Here is an 18260-nt window from a genome sequence, read left to right as displayed (position 1 = left end):
CCTGCCCTCAGCTCCCCTCTCCGTTCCTCCCCCCCTTGCGCGTGTTTAACCCTTTTACTTTCAGGCACAGCGACGTCAGTGAAGAGGACAACACATGGGCACGCCTCCAGCTTCTCCCTTCCCTCACACAGTGTCCCACCTTCTGCGATAATGCATTTCCTTTTTCCGCGAGGGCGGGACACTGTGTGAGGAAAGGGAGAAGCTGTGTTGTCCTCTTCACTGCCGTCGCTGCGCCTGAAAGTAAAAGGGTTAAATGCGCGGGGGGGGGGGGGAGGAGCGGGGGGGAGAAACGGAGAGGAGGGCTATCAGGGAGCTCAGGGAGGGCAGGGAGAATCGCTGGACATGGATGGGAGAGCAGGGGAAGAGAAGAGATGGCTGGAGGGGAGGACAGGGGGAGAGAAGAGATCGCTGGACAGGAGGGGAGGGCAGGGGAGAGGAGAATTTCTGGACATGGATGGAGGGGGCAGGGAAGAGACAAAATTTGCTGGACATGGATGGATGGAGGAGAGGGCAGGGGAGAATGGAAAGTTGCTGGACATGGATGGATGGAGGAGAGGGCAGGGGAGAATGGAGAGTTGCTGGACATAGATGGATGGAGGGGAGGGCAGGGGACAGAGGAGAATTGCTGGACATGGATGGATTAATGGAGGGGGAAGAAGAGAGGAAATTTGCTGGATATGGGTGGATGGAGGAGAGGGCAGGGGAGAATGGAGAGTTGCTGGACATAGATGGATGGAGGGGAGGGCAGGGGACAGAGGAGAACTGCTGGACATGGATGGATTAATGGAGGGGGAAGAAGAGAGGAAATTTGCTGGATATGGGTGGATGGAGGAGAGGGCAGGGGAGAATGGAGAGTTGCTGGACATGGATGGATGGAAGGGAGGGAAGTCAGGAAGGAGACGCACATGGATGGAGGGGAGGGAAGAGAAATGCTGGACATGGATTGAGGTGAGGGAAGAGAGGAGAAATGCTGGACATGGATGGAGTCTGCGTACACTTTATCTTTTAAAAAATACTATAAATAAAAATCACAAAAAAAAATATTAAAAAAAAAAAAAAAAAAACATAGATAAAGCAATCCGTATCTTATACCCCTGGAGCATATTACTCATTATACACCCTTCCCAATTATTACTTATCATGACAGAACATTTCTCCTAACAGTTCCCTTAAAACATAATTGCCATTACATGATAACCTTGCTAGCGCCCGTTTCATTTGTGTGAGAAACGGGCCTTTTTTACTAATAACTACATAAGTATTGCTATACTGGGACAGACCAAAGGTCCATCAAACCCAGTATCCTGTTTTCAACAGTGGCCAATCTAGGTTACAAGTACACTCTTACCCTCTCAGTCCAAGGCCCCCAGTTGTGGAACACCCTTCTAACCTCTTTCCATTTGCAGACTTATTTAGCTCAGTTTAAGTCTGATCTTAAGACTTTCTTATTTCAAGATGCTTTCTGCTAACTCTTTTACCTCTTCTATTGGCACTGCTGATCGCACTAGAGTTCCACTTTGTTCCTCCCCACCTATCCTCTCTGTTTTTGTAGTTCATCTCCTTTCCCTCAATATTGGTGTCTTGTCCTGGTCCACATAATATTTCTGTTTAGTGTTTACCTATATTGTAAACTGCCCTGAACATATGCCCCATAGGGCGGGATAGTAAGTCTTATATACACTTGGAAATTGGATGCGGAAAAAGTGAACATGCTAACAAATACTTCTGTGTTCATGGAAGAAAGTTCTAAAGAAGGACCACAAAAATGGAGTAGATGTTATGCTATTCATGAAAGAAAGTGGGGTTCCCTCCTTCCCCCTAACAGGGAGTTCCAACCTCTACAGGGAGAACCCTGTGAGTGGTGAGGGCTGCCTGGACAGGTTTGTCTTTTCCTGTTCCGGACACATAACACATCTGTCTGCAGTCTCGGCAGACTTCCTTTCAAAGTAATCTTCTGAAGAATGTCCCTAGCTTATTCATTTAACTTCTCAGAGAACATATATCTTTCTTGTTTACTCAAGACCTCTTCCAGTTAAGAGGGGTTCTGTAATTTTAACCCCTATTCCTAAATCTTCCTCAGCCTCATTGAGTGATATTGCCAACTACAGGTCAGGCTTCCATTCTCTTATTGGTCAAGGTGATGGAAGGAATTGTAGCAGCCCAGCTCTCTGACTACCTTTCTAGATTTTGCTCTGTTGCTGGCAGACTCTATGGGAGGCTCTTTGGAGTGGTGAGGCGATCTCACTGGCATTCATTCTCGGAGACTGGAGGAGCTGTCAGCGGGTTCACAGGTTCCTGGATACCTACAGAACTCAGTGTTGGTGCTGAATATCATCTTCTTGACTGTTCCACAGCCTTGTACTACCTCTTGTGCTATTATGTTGCACTGGGAGTTTTCATCAGTTTTGCTGCATTGCTTCTGGCTCTGCTTGTTATTGCTAGGTCCTCTCATTCATGCAATGGAGGAACAACACTCTATTCTGGTGATCATTTTCCACAGAATTCGGAGTGAAGGGCATGGATTCCCTTTCTGCCACGGACCTTCACCGACACAGACTACTCTTAAGCAAAGAAATTCTCTCTTCAAGCATCACTTAGTCACTATAAAACTTTTAAAACATACTTACCCTTCCTATTTGCCTATGCCTGTGGGTTATGTTAATGCCAGGTCAGTCACAAACAAGACTGAGGTCATCAAAGATTGCATTGTGGAGGAGCATCTTCGCTTGCTGCTACTTACAGAAACATGGCTACATGCAGATGATGACCCTCTGCTCAATAACTTGTGTCCTCCAGGTAACAAGATTCTTCACCAGTCGAGATGTGGGAAAAGAGGAGGTAGTATTGCTATCATCTATAGGTTATTTTTTAACATTGCACTGGTCCCTCATTACAATTTTCCTGGTCTAGAAATTTGCTTGCAGAATTGCTGATGATAGCTTATTGGCTTCTCTTTGTTTTGTAATTTTCTATCATCTTTCAGGTAGTTGGCTGCCTATGGAAGGTTGTTTTACAGAGTTTGTCTCTGATGTCTGTAACTAAAGTTTCTAGTGTCCTGTAGGTGGGTGATATCAATCTGCATTTAGAAAATACCAGTAATTTATACACAAGGCACCTATTTGATTTTCTGGTTTCTTGGCAGTTTGTCCATACTGTGTCACCTTCTTCTCATATTCTAGGTCACTTTTTGGATCTACTAGCGTATTGGGGGGCAAATACTGGTATTTTCTATTTAGGTAACCCAGGTTAGTCACATGTATTCTGGTCTGACCATGCAAAACTCGAGTTTATTGGATAGAATCTGGCAAAGTTGTGCCAGCTAGAAACATTTCTTCTTTTTGCAAATCCAGGGGCAAAATATTGTTGCTTTCTGGGCCAGTGTAGTCAATAGTCCGCTGCTCACAACGCCAGTGACTGCAAACTTTTAAATCCAGTGAAATGGATTCTGCGAACGTATTCTAGATGTCTTAGCCCCTCTTAAAGAGACACTGTAGACAGCTTGAAAGGCGGTGGTCCAAAAGTAGATCAGACGTTAATAGACTGCTTTGGAGAAGAGTTATTAGGATTACAAAGATAAAATTCGGGAGGCTAAGAGGAGGTATTTCGCTGAACAGATCGGGAGCATTATATCCACAAACTATCAGTTGGTGCATAGAGTCTTTTCCATCAAAGAGGTCACAGTTACTAATGTGATTATGCCTAAAGTGCAACAGCTGGCTTCCCACTTTCAGTTGAAAATAGTAACTATTAGGAGGGCAGTTATCCAGTCTCCTGGCAACAATGTCGCACTTCCTGTATCGTGGGCTGATCATTGGGCTTGTATCCCTGCCAATAGACTTTGGTCTTCTTTTCAGTTGCCCTCCTCTGATACAGATAAATTCTTACTTTCAAAGTATTCCTCATCCCATTGTATCCTTGATGCCCGTCCAAGTAATCTTCTGAAGAATACACCTAGCTTATTCATTTAACTTTTCAGGGAACACATATCTTTCTTATTTACTGAAGGCCTCAGGGCCGGTCTTAGGGCGAGGCGGGCGAGGCGGCCGCATAGGGCCCCGCGCTCAAGGGGGCCCCGCGCGGCACGCCTGGGGTCGCCCCGGCCTCCGCTGCCACCCCTCCCCCCGACGATCAATCAATCGCTGTTCTGTAAAAAAAACTGAGAAGCACCGAGTAGCAGGCAGCGCCTCGCGTCTGCCCTGCTAGTAAAAATCTCCTGCACGTCATCGGGCCGGCCTTCCCGCATTAAGTCCCACCCTCCTCTGAGGTAATACGCTCTTCCCGCATTAAGTCCCGCCCGCCTCTGAGGTAATAGGCTATTACCGCCTCGCCCGCCTCGCCCTAAGACGCGAGGCGCTGCCTGCTACTCGGCACTTCTCAATTTTTTTTTAAGTTAGTGGGTGCAGCAGGAGGAGAACAGAATTGGTAGGTGGGTTGGGTTGGGGGGGGGGGACTCAGATGGGAGAAGGGTGTGGGATGGGGGTTCTCAGTTGGGGGAAGGGGGTAAGGGGGACTCAGATGGGAGAAGGGTGTGGGATGGGGGTTCTCAGTTGGGGGAGGGGGTAAGGGGGACTCAGACGGGAGAAAGGTGTGGGATGGGGGTTCTCAGATGGGAGAAGGGGGCTGGAACTGGGGTTTGAGAAGGGGCCATATGGGAAATGGGGGCCATGCATGGGGCTGGTGGGAAAATGGGGCATGCGTGGGTCAGGTGGGAGAATGGTTCTAGGGCTGAAAAGGGGGGCTCTAATACAAGGCATGTGGATGAAGGGGGCTGGAACTAGGGGCTGAAAAGGAGGGTAGGTGGGATAAGGGGGCTAGTACTGGGACTGGAGGCTGAAAGGGGGCAGGGGCTGAAACTGTGGGTACTGGGGGCTGAAAAGGAGATAGGGAGAAGTGGCTGGGGCTGGGGCTGAAGCTTGGGACTGGTGAGAGAAAAGGGCTGGGGACGGGGGTTGAAACTGGGGGCTGAAAAGGGGACAGGGAGGAGTGGCTGGGGGCTGAAGCTCGGGACTGGTGGGAGAAAAGGGCTGGGGCTGAAACGGGGGACTGGTGGGATAGTGAGGCTGGAACTGGGGGCTGAAAAAAAGGGGCAGAGAGAGGGGCAGATCCTGGATGGAAGGGGGAGCGAGAGGGAGGGCAGACCCGGATGGATGGGAGAGGGAGGACAAATGGTGGATTGAAGGGGCAGAGAGAAAGGGCAGACAGTGGATGGAAGGGATAGAAAGGGCAGACAGTGAATGGAAGGGGCAGAGATAGGGGCAGATGTGCACGGAAGGGGCAGGGAGAGAGGGCAGATATTGGATGGAGGGGACAGCAGAGAGGGCAGACACTGGATGGCAGAGAGAGAGCGAAGACAGATGCTGGATGGAAGGAAGACAGTGAAAAGAAGATGAGGAAAGCAGAAACCAGAGACGACAAACTGTAAATAAAATATATATTTTTATTTTTTTGCTTTAGGATATAGTATTGTAGCTGTGTTAATAAATGTTTATAACAGAACATGTAAATAAGGTAATTTTCTAATTGGACTAATTTTAATACATTTTGACAAACTTTTGGAGAACAAAGCCCCCTTCCTCAGGTCAGGATAGGATACTGTAACAGCTCTGTACTGTATTGACCTGAGGATGGAGGTTTTGGCCTCTGAAAGCTAAACGTATTAGTCCAATAAAATGGTATTATTTTATTTTCTATATTTGTTTTGTTTCTATTTGTTAATTTGTAAAGTGGTGATTGGTATTTGTTAGGTTTTTTTCAAATTTACAACTGTTGTTTTTATATTTTGCACAGTACTAGGGGACATTTTCTGTTTCTGTGGTGTTGTATTGTATGCAGAGTCTTGCATCTTGGGGGTTCAGTTTAATTTTTGTCTAAATAGAAAGTTTAAATATTACTACTTATTCTATAGTGGATTAGGGTGTATCTGTGTTTGTGAAAAAGACATGGTTTTCAGTTGGCATTGACTGTGCAGGAACGACAAGCCCTGGAGCTGGGGGCCTTGGAGCTCGGAGGGAGGGGTGGCCGGCTCTGGAGCTAGGGTGGGGGTGGAGCTAGGGTGGGGGCGGGGCTAGGGTGGGGCCCCGTCAAATTGGTCTGCATAGGGCCCCGCACTTGCTAAGACCGGCCCTGGAAGGCCTCTTTCAGTTGAGAGGGGTTGTACAATTTTAACCCCTATTTCTAAAACTTCCTCAGGCTCATTGAGTGACATTGCCAACTACAGGTCAAGGTGATGGAAGGAATTGTAGCAGTCCAGCTCTCTGACTACCTTTCCTGCTTTTGTCTTCTGCACGTGTCCCAGTCTGGCTTCAAGTCATGTTATAGTACTTGAGACTGTTTTAACCACTTTAGTTTCTGTCTTCAGGGAAGAAATTTGTTTAGGCAACTAGGTCCTGGTTATGCAGTTTGACATGTGAAGGGCCTTTTATGCGGTGGATCATGTCTTTTGTTAAATTTAATAGACCAATTTGGGATTTGTGAGAAAGTCTTGTCCTGGTTTCAGGGCTTCCTGAAGTCAAGATCTTACAGAAGTCTAGGTCTTACAGAGTAAAAATGTCAGGTGCATTATCATTGCCTTGATCTCCAAACTGTGGTGGATGCAAGGCTCACCCCTATCTCCAATATTATTTAATGTCATGATGGCTCCGCTAGGGGGCTGACTTTAGTCAATGGGATTCCATCCTTTATTTATTTATTTTATTTACTGCATTTGTATCCCACATTTTCCTACATCCCTTTTTGAGGTGACATCCAGGGAATTCTATATAGGATTAAAACTGGCCTTGACTTAATGGAATCCTGGGTCTCTGAATTCGGGCTAAAATTAAATTGAGAGAAAACTAAATTTTTGCTGATAACTAATCTGTTTGACCATTATCCCTACAGCAATTTTAGCACTGACTATATTTCTTATCCTTTGAAGTCCACACTAAAAACCTTAGGGGTTGTTGTTGACCGGCACTTAACCTTTGAATCTCAGGTGTCCTTGGTGGTTACTAAATCTTTTAAATTACTTTACATAGTAACATAGTAAATGACGGCAGAAAAAGACCTGCACGGTCCATCCAGTCTGCTCAACAAGATAAACTCATATGTGCTACTTTTTCTATATACCTTACCTTGATTTGTACCTGTCCTTTTCAGGGCACAGACCGTGTAAGTCCGCCCAGCACTGTCCTCGCCTCCCACCACCGGCTCTGCCACCCAATCTCAGCTAGGCTCCTTAGGATCCATTCCTTCTGAACAGGATTCCTTTATGTTTATCCCACGCGTGTTTGAATTCTGTTACCGTTTTCATTTCCACCACTTCCCGCGGGAGGGCATTCCAAGCATCCACTACTCTCTCCGTGAAAAAATACTTCCTGATATTTTTCTTGAGTCTGCCCCCCTTCAATCTCATTTCATGTCCTCTCGTTCTACCGCCTTCGCACGTCCGGAAAAGGTTCGTTTGCAGATTTATACTTTTCAAATATTTGAAACGTCTGTATCATATCACTTCCAGAGTATACATGTTCAGGTCATCAAGTCTCTCCTCATACGTCTTGTTAAGCAAATCCCTTACCATTCTCGCAGCTTTTCTTTGCACCGCTTCAATTCTTTTTACATCCTTCGCAAGGTACGGCCTCCAAAACTGAACACAATACTCTAGGTGGAGCCTCACCAACGACTTATACAGGGGCATCAACACCCCCTTTCTTCTGCTGGTCACACCTCTCTCTATACAGCCTAACAACCTTCTAGCTACGGCCACTGCCTTGTCACACTGTTTCGTCACCTTCAGATCCTCAGATACTATCACCCCAAGATCCCTCTCCCCATCCTTACCTATCAGATTCTCCCCGCCTAACACATACGTCTCCCGAGGATTTCTATTCCCTAAGTGCATCACTTTGCATTTCTTCGCATTGAATTTTAATTGACAAACCTTAGACCATTCTTCTAGCTTCCTCAGATCCTTTTTCATGTTTTCCACTCCCTCCCGGGTGTCCACTCTGTTACAGATCTTAGTATCATCCGCAAATAGGCAAACTTTACCGTCTAACCCTTCGGCGATGTCACTCACAAATATATTGAACAGAATCGGTCCCAGCACTGATCCTTGAGGCACACCACTACTCACCTTTCCCTCCTCTGAGCGAATTCCATTCACCACCACCCTCTGGCTTCTGTCCGTCAACCAGTTCCTAATCCAGTTCACCACTTCGGGTCCTATCTTCAGCCCATCCAGTTTATTTAAGAGCCTCCTGTGGGGAACCGTGTCAAAAGCTTTGCTGAAATCTAAGTAGAATACGTCTATAGCTCGTCCCTGATTCAATTCTCCTGTCACCCAATCAAAGAATTCAATGAGATTCGTTTGGCACGATTTCCCTTTGGTAAAACCATGTTGTCTCGGAACTTGCAACTTATTGGCTTCCAGGAAATTCACTATCCTTTCCTTCAGCATCGCTTCCATTACTTTTCCAATAACTGAAGTGAGGCTTACCAGCCTGTAGTTTCCAGCTTCTTCCCTATCACCACTCTTGTGAAGAGGGACCACCTCCGCCGTTCTCCAATCCCTTGGAACCTCTCCCGTCTGCAAGGATATATTAAACAAATCTTTAACAGGACCCGCCAGAACCTCTCTGAGCTCCCTCAATATCCTGGGGTGGATCCCATCCAGTCCCACGGCTTTGTCCACCTTTAGCTTTTCAAGCTGTTCATACACTTTGGAAGCTGAAACGTATTAGGCCCTTTTTTTTTTTTTTCAATTGATATTTTCAGATTACTTGTCTAATCTCTCATTTTGACCCAATTTGATTATTGTAATTCTATCTATGCAGGTTGTAAAGAATGTATCTTAAGGATTAAACTTGAATTCTCAATCAGGTCACCTCCACCTCTCCTTCCCTTAGTCCATTCTCTCAACCCTCCAACCACTGCCTCAAGATGTGTAGTTTCCTCTTCAGTGATTTCAGAAAAGGAAGAAAAGGAGGCAGTGGTTTCCTCCTCGAAACTAACTACCTGTTCCTCTGATCCTATTCCCACCCATCTCCTTAACACTATCTCTCCTACTGTCATATCCTCAATCTTTGACTTTCCACTGCGACTGTTCCTGATGCCTTCAAACAAGCCTTAGTCACACCACTCGTTAAAAAACCTTCATTGGATAAAGCTCCGAGAATACATAGGAAATTGATGTGGAAGTCGGTAGACCTGGGGGGAAGGGGGGTGCCCAATTTGGAATGGTATTTTTGGGCTGCGCAGGTAAAGTTTGTAGTGGCATGGAGTCAGGAGGCTCCATCGGTGGTGGCTAGCTTAGACCAAATGGTGCAGGGTTATAAGTTGAAGTCGGTTATATGGGCTTCAATGGAACCAAGGGTATACGGTCAAATGACAACAAACCCATTTGTGAACCATCTGTTGACCTTGTGGGCTTCTTTCAGAACAAGGTTCTGGCTGAAGAGGAAAACTTCCACACTGGCAGGTATAGGTGGGGAACCGGCTTTTCAAGTGGGAATGGGTCACCAGGTTGCAGGGTGGTGGGAAGAGGAGGGGTTCATTTGTTTCAGGGATCTCCTGGATGACGGGGAGCTAAGACCGTTAGAGGAGATCCGGGAACAGTGTGGGGGAGGTGCGGGAGATACTTATTTCTATATACAAGTCAAGCATTATATGAGCCAACAAGGGTGGTTGAGGAGGCACCCGGAAGAATATGAGGAACTTGAAAATTTGTGGGGATCATTGGGGAAAATGAGAAGAATTATATCTATGTTGTACAAATTTATTAGAGGTAGATCTTTTGAGAAATGTGCTTATATGATAAAATGGGAACAGGATCTGCAACGGGAGTTTACAGTAAATGAGTGGAAGGCTATAGTAGTAGAAGTCAAAAAAGCTTCGAACTGTGTGTTGTTAAAAGAAAATGCCTTTAAGATATTGTCGCGGTGGTATTATACCTCGCATCGAATACATGCTATGTTTTCCTCGGCATCCCCACTTTGTTGGAGGTGTGGAGATGAGGAGGGGACTTTCTTGCATATTTGGTGGTCGTGCCGAACTCTACAACCATTTTGGAAAACTGTAACGACAAAAATTTCAGAAAGCACGAATAAGCCGTTCCAATGCACGCCGCAATGGTGTCTTCTGGGTCTCGGTAACAGAAGAGGAACTAAATGGCAAAGATGCCTTAAGAGGATTTGTTTAACAACGGCTAAGAGTGTCATTGCAATGCACTGGAAGAAACAGATGGCTCCCTCAGAGCTGGACTGGACTCTGAAACTTTCCCTGGTCGGGGAACTGGAGCAGCTAACGGACAAAAGAATGGGAAGGTACAACCCATCTTCTGAACTGTGGTCTCGATTTCAGCGATTAACCCAATAAGGACAGTTGTAATAGAGCTGGGAGGGGGAGGAGGGAGGGGAGGGGGGAAGGGGGGGGAAACTTGGGGAAAAATGGATAAGTTTACATTGCTGTATTGTGATGATGGTTAATAAAAATATTCAAACATTAAAAAAAAAACCTTCATTGGACCCTACCTGTCCTTCCAACTATCGCCCCATCTCCCTCCTCCCTTTCCTATCCAAGATACTTGAACGTGCTGTTCACCGCCGTTGCCTTGACTTTCTTTCATCTCAAGCTATTCTTGATCCACTTCAATGGCTTTCGCCCCCTTCATTCAACTGAAACAGCGCTTGATAAAAACTCCAATGGATCTGTTCCTGGCCAGATCCAAAGGTCTCTATTATATCCTCATCCTTCTCGATCTATCTGCTGCTTTTGACACTGTTGATCACAGCCTACTCCTTGATACGCTGTCCTCACTTGAATTTCAGGGCTCTGTTCTTTCCTGGTTTTCTTCTTTTCTCTCCCAGCGTACCTTTAGTGTATACTCTAGTGGATACTCCTCTACCTCTATCTCACTGTCAGTTGGTGTACCTCGGGGATCTGTCCTGGGACCTCTTCTTTTCTCCATCTATACTTCTTCCCTTGGTACTCTTATCGTTTATTATCATTTATCATTTACTATACCGTTACTTATTGCTAGCAAAACAGAACGGTTTACATAAAAGAAAAAATTTAAAACATATAAAAACACTCATAATAACATCTAGGAAATCCAATAATTGATAGGAAAGCACAGCAAATCAAACATACAATAATTAGTAAACTAATAATCCTGAATAACTACATGCTTAACATGTATCATAATTCAAGCTATAAGACTGACATCTCTTTCCTAAATTTTTTTTTCTTTATTCTGCATTGTCATTAAACGTATTTTGAAAAAGGTATGTTTTTAGGGCTTTTCAGAAGCAAATGTATGTATCTTCAAGTCCTAGTAATTTTGGAAGACTATTCCAAAGTGAAGGCGATAAATAAAAGAAAGCTGACTTTCGTGTGGATTCCCATCTAGCCCTTGTTAATAAAGGAATAACTAATCTGTTAATGATCTAAGGGTACGTATCGGTGCGTATGGTATAGTAAGATTAGCCAAATATAATGGAGTTAGTAAATGTAGCGCTCTATATGTCAAGATATAAACCTTATATTTTATTCTGGCTTCAATTGGAAGCCAGTGAAGTTGGTATAAGAGTGGTGTAATTCTATCCTATTTCGATGCACGACAAATTACACGTGCTGCAGTGTTTTGTATCAATTGTAACCATCTTATATTTGTCTTTGTGATGCCTGCATAAATAACATTGCAGTAATCTAAGCGAGAAATAATATACGCATATGTTAGCGTATGTAGAGAATCTTTATCCAATGAATTTCTTATTGAACGTAATCTTCGTAAATGATAGAAAGATTTTTTTATTACATCTGATATTTGCTGTTCAAAAGATAAGGCAGAATCAAGAACACCACCTAAATACTTAAATGATGGTACCGTAGGTAATTGTTTGCCAAATAGAGTAGGTATTAATGTTGGTACTGGTCCACGACCTGTTATGCATGATGTTATTGTTTTATCTGGATTTAATACCAACTGCTGTTTTTTAAGCCATCTAGCTACTTCATCAAGGCAATTCTGAATAGGTGCAAGGTCAATATTTTGTGGTTGTACTTAATGAATCTGATCTCATCCCATGGTTTTCAGTATCATCTTTACGCTGATGACTCCCAGATCTACCTCTCCATACCAGAAATCTCAGCCGAAATCCAGGCCAAAGTATCAGCCTGCCTGTCTGACATTGCTGCCTGGATGTCTCAGCGCCATCTGAAACCAAACATGACCAAGACTGAGCTTCTCATCTTTCCCCCTAAACCAACCTCTCCTCCTCCCCCATTCTCTATTTCTGTGGATAACATTCTCATCCTTCCTGTCTCATCAGCTCGTAACCTTGGGGGTCATCTTCGACTCCTCTCTCTCCTTCTCTGCACATATTCAACAGACTGCTAAAACCTGTCGTTTCTTTCTCTATAATATCAGCAAAATTCACCCTTTCCTTTCTGAGCACACTACCAGAACCCTCATCCACACTCTTATCACCTCTCGCTTAGACTATTGCAACTTGCTTCTCAAAGGTCTCTCACTTAGCCATGTCTCTCCTCTTCAATCTGTTCAAAATTCTGCTGCACAACTAATATTCCGCCAGTGTCGTTATGCTCCTATTAGCCTTCTCCTCAAGTCACTTCACTGGCTTCCTATCCGTTTCCGCATACAATTCAAACTCCTCTTATTGACCTATAAGTGCATTCATTCTGCAGCTCCTCAGTACCTCTCCACTCTCATCTCTCCCTACATTCTTCCCCAGGAACTCCATTCACTGGGTAAATCTCTCTTATCTGCACCCTTCTCCTCCACTGTTAACTCCAGACTCCGTTCCTTTTATCTTGCTGCACCATATGCCTGGAATAGACTTCCTGAGCCAGTACGTCAAGCTCCATCTCTGGCCGTCTTCAAATCTAAGCTAAAAGCCCACCTTTTTGATGCTGCTTTTAACTCCTAACCCTTATTCACTTGTTCAGAACCCTTATTTTATCATCCTCACTTTAATATTCCCTTATCTCTTGTTTGTCCTGTTTGTCTGTCCTAATTAGATTGTAAGCTCTGTTGAGCAGGGACTGTCTCTTCATGTTCAAGTGTACAGCGCTGCGTAAGTCTATTAGCGCTTTAGAAGTGATAAGTAGTAGTAGTAGTAGTAAGGAAACTGCAAACAGCCCAGAATTACTGCAGCTAGACTTGTCATGCATATACCAGGCTTTGAGAGGGCTACTCCTTTGCTGATACATTTGCATTGGCTTCCATTAAGGCCAGGATTGTATTCAAAATCTATGCTCTCATATTTCAGATTTTGTATGGTATTGTCCCTGACTATATGTTGCCCTTGTTACTTTGCCTTCTTGCAAGTCAATCTTTAGTGCACACCTCCTTTTCAGTTACATACTAGTAAAGTCGGGTGTCATGCCTTATACAGTAGAGTGCAGTCAGATGCACATGCAAATTTTAATATGACAATTAACATCAACAGTTGGTTGTTAGCACCCAATTCCTGATGTTAATTGGCTCATTAATTAATTTGCCTGAGCATCTTGGGCACGTGCACAAATTTGGGCATGCAATTCTGGGCACCATATATAGATTCCAGGGAATTATGCTTATCTCAGAAAAAACGCTAATTTCTTAATGCTGACTTACCATTCCTATCCCGATAGGCTGCAATGATGTTAGTGAGGTCATAGGCACTTGCAAATGGACTTGTCCCATCAATTACAGACATCTAATAAACACCAAAATAACTATTATCAACATACATGCTAATTATTTCATTAGAACTTACACAATTAAAATTTAAAGGTAATGCACATTCATGAATCTCAGTTCCTAAACCCTGTTGTCACATGTCAACATTAACCTCAGAGATGAAGACAATGAACCCAAAAATCAACAGAGAAAACTAAAGATATTTTAAAAATCCTAATCCTTCCCAGTCCAAATTCCTAAACATTTAAGACAGACATGAAATCAAAAATATAAACTAGCCAGGTTTTCTAAGATTTCATACGACCTAGACCAGCATTTTTTAACCAGTGTGCCGAGGCTGCTTCCTAGGGGTGCCGCTGTCCCATCACCAGCCAGCGACCTGGAAAATTTATTTTATAGTGGTCAGCGGCAGCGATTCAGATAACCTGTTTGCACCAACCCCCAAGTCTTCTCTCTAATGTAACATCCAGCTTCCGCATAGATGGGAAGCGTCAGAAAGAGGGCTCAGGTTGGTGCAAGCAGGCTGTCTGAATTGCTGCCTGCTGCTGCAGCCCACTGCCACTGACCTACAGAAAAAAAGATGAGGCACATGCCAGCAGCACAGCGTGCACACATTCTATTTTACAGCAATAATTATGCAGGCTTACCGTAGTAGCATACAGTACTACTGTATAAACAAAAGAACACTGAAGCAAACTCCCTGAACAATTTCTACTTCATTAAAGCTATAGGCATTAATGCTGAAAAGTAATTTTTCTAACTCAAAAATAATTATGGAGGTACTAAAATAATCAGTTGTCTTCGTCATAAAGCATAAGGGGACAGGCTTAAAAATCTCAATATGTATACTTTAGAAGACAGGCAGGAGAGGGGAGATATGATAGAAACATTTAAATACCTACATGGCATAAATGCACAGGTAGTGAGTCTCTTTCAATTGAAAGGAAGCTCTGGGATGAGGGGGCATAGGATGAAGGTGAAAGGGGATAGACTCAGAAGTAACCTGATGAAAAGGGTGGAGAATTCATGGACTGATCTCCCAGCAGAAGTGGTGGACACTGATTCAAGACAACTTGGGACAAGTACACAGGATCTCTAAGGGAGTGATAGGGACAGTAGATGGCAAGGATGGGCAGACTGAATAGGCTACATTGTCTTTATCTGCTTATATTTTTCTATGTACAATAGCTCATTGTTCAATGGTCGATTTAAAGGTCATTACAAGATATCCACAAAGAATTTGCATAGACTGTCCTCATCGTATGTAAATCTCTCTCTCATGCATTCATTGTTGGTTGGCTGACACTGTCCCGAGAATTGTGTTGGGAATCCCTGTGCTATACTGAAATAGCGAAGATACTTAACCTGTAGCAGGTATTCTCCGAGGACAGCAGGCTGATTATTCTCACATGGGTCGACGTCCGCATTGGCCCGGGAATCGGCATTTTGCCATAGCAAAAACAAAAAACTTTGCTGGAGTGTTCTGGTGCGCGTGCATGGACTTTCCGCCTGCCGCGTGAACACATACCTCAGTTAAGTCTAAAAGTATAACAAATAACTCCAAGGGGAGGTGGGAGGGATTGTGAGAATAATCAGCCTGCTGTCCTCAGAGAATACCTGCTCAGGTAAATATCTTCGCTTTCTCCGAGGACAAGCAGGTTGCATTATTCTCACACGTGGGGTATCCCTAGCATCCAGGCTCACTCAAAACAATAAACATTGGTCAACTGGGCCTCGCAACAACAAGGACTTGAATTGATTTGCTTTTTTTTTTTTTCTATATGTTTCACTAATTTTGGATCTTGTCTTTATGAAATTGAATGTAATGTTTGAATTTATCTTCAGCATTTTTCTTGGTTAAGCCATTTATTTGTTACATGGATTTCTCTGGTTAGAGCTTATTTCAGCTCCCCAAGCATAGATAGGTTTAGTTTGGGTTCCTTCATTTTCAAACTGTTGTACCCTTCATCGCTGGACATCGATTGGGCACCCTGCAGATTATTATCTGTACAGGTGATGATTTCTCAATCATCAAGAGGGGAATGAATTGATTTGCTCTTTTCTGACCACTGACAGGTCATTTATGACCTATGAACTGCATAGCTATAAGGCTCAAACATTTCTATACTTTTACTGTGAGCTGCATCTTTCTGAAAGCTCTGACTTCAGCATTCTGTGTAGAACAGCAGCAATCTTGCTGAGAGCTGTGGAAAGCTGTGAATGCAAGGTTGTGCTGTCCCAGGAAGGAGCACTCTTCCCCCCTCCCTGGCAGAGCCGGTGCCACTTATTCTACGATTCACAAGGACACAAGAATGAATATGCAGTTTGAGAGTTAAGACGTTTTGAGGTTTTGAGATAACACTATGATAAACATGGGTACTAGAGAAATTCCTATAACAAAATGGCGACTGCAATCCTTTGTAAAAACCTTGGAGGTGCTGAAGTTCTATAAACATTGTTCTATGTTCCATAACATTCAGATAGTATGTTCTATTCTATATAAACAATGAAGTAAGACAGAAATTAGCTGAAATTGCAAGTTGGGAGGGGATTGATGCCCAATCCACTGAATATAAGGCACTGTTGTGTTGTATCTAGTCGGGAGGGCTGAGTTGATCAACCAAGTGACTCTTCATCACAGAGGTCTCCCTCTCGTAACAAATTGCTGTTGCCTGATTTCTTTACTATTTGTTACCTGCCTGATTGCTTTGTTATTACATGATTACTTTGATTACTCTGATTATTCTGATTACTCTAATTACTCTGATTACTTTGTTTGATTACTTTAAATACTTCGCCTGATTTATTTTGTCTAATTGTTTTATTGCTTTATTATCATCTATAATTGGTAAGTAATAAAGACTTTTCCTTTAGAAGAAACATAGTCTCCGTCCGCTCTAATTTCTCTGTTCTTTCTGTCTATTCTGTCACACTATATTTTGGGAATGGCTGGTCCACTGTATCTTGGGGTAAGTGTTGGGAGACAGAAACCCTATTGCCTCTCCTGTCCAAGTTATTATATTTATTTATTTGTAGCATTTGTATCCCACATTTTCCCAACAATTTGCAGGCTCAATGTGGCTTACATTTGCCGTAATGGCGGTTGCCATTTCTGGGTAAAAGAATTACAAATGGTAATGTGTTAAGTTGCATACATACATGGTAACATACATGTAACATAACATACGTGAACAGATCATGGTATAGATATATATCATGTGCATATATATGTTAAGGAAGAATAAATTATGGTAATATGTGAACATTCCTGAGTATGAAATTGGGTTGTATATTCTTTATGATAAGTGGAAGGATAAGAAGGAAGAATATTACGGCCTTCTCTAGGACTGGGTAGTTATCAGGGGAGGACTTTATTATGGCCTTCCCTAAGACATCACTATAAACAGACTTAACATAAGTTAATCTGAAACTATACACAGGTAGCTGAGAGTGCAGCCTGGAACAGAATAAAACAGGCCTAGGTGGGTGGAGTTGGATTCTAAACCCCAAACAGATTCTGCAGCACTGACTGCCCAAACCGATTGTCAGGTATCCTGTTCAAGACAGTAATGTGAAGTGAATGTATGGACTGAAGACCACGTTGCACCTTTCCAAATTTCTTCAATGGAGACTGACTTTAAGTGAGCCACCGACGCAGCCATGGTTCTAACATTATGAGCCGTGACATGCCCCTCCAGACTCATCCCAGCCTGGGCATGAGTGAAGAAAATGCAATCTATTAGCCAATTGGAGATTGTGCGTTTTCCAATGGCAACTCCCCTCCTGTTGAAATCAAAAGCAGCAAACAACTGGGCAGACTATCTGAAGGGCTTCATCCGCTCCATGTAAAAGGCCAATGCTCTCTTGCAGTCCAAGGTGTGGGCATGAGGGCGGTGAAAAAAATGTTGGCAAGACAATTGACTGGTTCAGATAGAACTCTGACACCACCTTTGGCAGGAACTTAGGGTGCGTGTGGAGGACTACTCTGTTGTGATGAAACTTAGTATAAGGTGCATCCACTACTAGGGCCTGAAGCTCACTGACCCTATGAGCTGAAGTAAGCGCCACCAAGGAAATGACCTGCCAGATCAAGTACTTCAGATGGCACGATTCAGTGGCTCAAATGGAGCTTTCATCAGCTGGGTGAGAACGACGTTGAGATCCCATGACACTGGTGGAGGTTTGACAGGCGGCTTTGACAAAAGCAAACCTATCTTGAAGTGAACTAAAGGCTGTCCAGAGATAGGCTTACCTTCTACACACCGATGATAAGCACTAATTGTGCTGAGGTGAACCCTTACGAAGTTGGTCTTGAGACCAGACTCTGACAAGTGTAGAAGGTATTCAAGCAGGGTCTGTGTAAGACAAGAGAGAGGATCTAGGGCCTTGCTGTCACACCAGACTGCAAACCTCCTCCATTTGAAAGAGTAACACCTCTTCGTAAAATCTTTCCTGGAAGCAAGCAAGACTCGGGAGGCACCCTCAGAAAGACCTAAGGAGGCGAAATCTATGCTCTCAACATCCAGGCCGTGACAGCCAGAGACTGGAGGTTGCGATGTAGAAGCAACCCCCTCGTTCT

At 43.8% G+C, this 18260-nt stretch overlaps 1 protein-coding gene across 2 annotated transcripts in view; it reads right to left on the bottom strand.

The window, feature by feature from the left end:
• Positions 1-18260, bottom strand: part of LOC115458891 (transmembrane protein 231-like) — an 85779-nt gene that overhangs the window by 25057 nt on the left and 42462 nt on the right. For both annotated transcript variants that reach the window (XM_030188732.1, XM_030188730.1), the window contains one exon: positions 13616-13697. In XM_030188732.1, coding sequence (XP_030044592.1) covers positions 13616-13697 — 82 coding nt within the window. The remainder of the gene's footprint in view (positions 1-13615; positions 13698-18260) is intronic.

The sequence above is a fragment of the Microcaecilia unicolor genome, unplaced genomic scaffold, assembly GCF_901765095.1.
Source record: "Microcaecilia unicolor unplaced genomic scaffold, aMicUni1.1, whole genome shotgun sequence".
Taxonomy (NCBI): Eukaryota; Metazoa; Chordata; class Amphibia; order Gymnophiona; family Siphonopidae; genus Microcaecilia; species Microcaecilia unicolor.
This window is presented reverse-complemented; position numbering and strand designations above follow the sequence as displayed.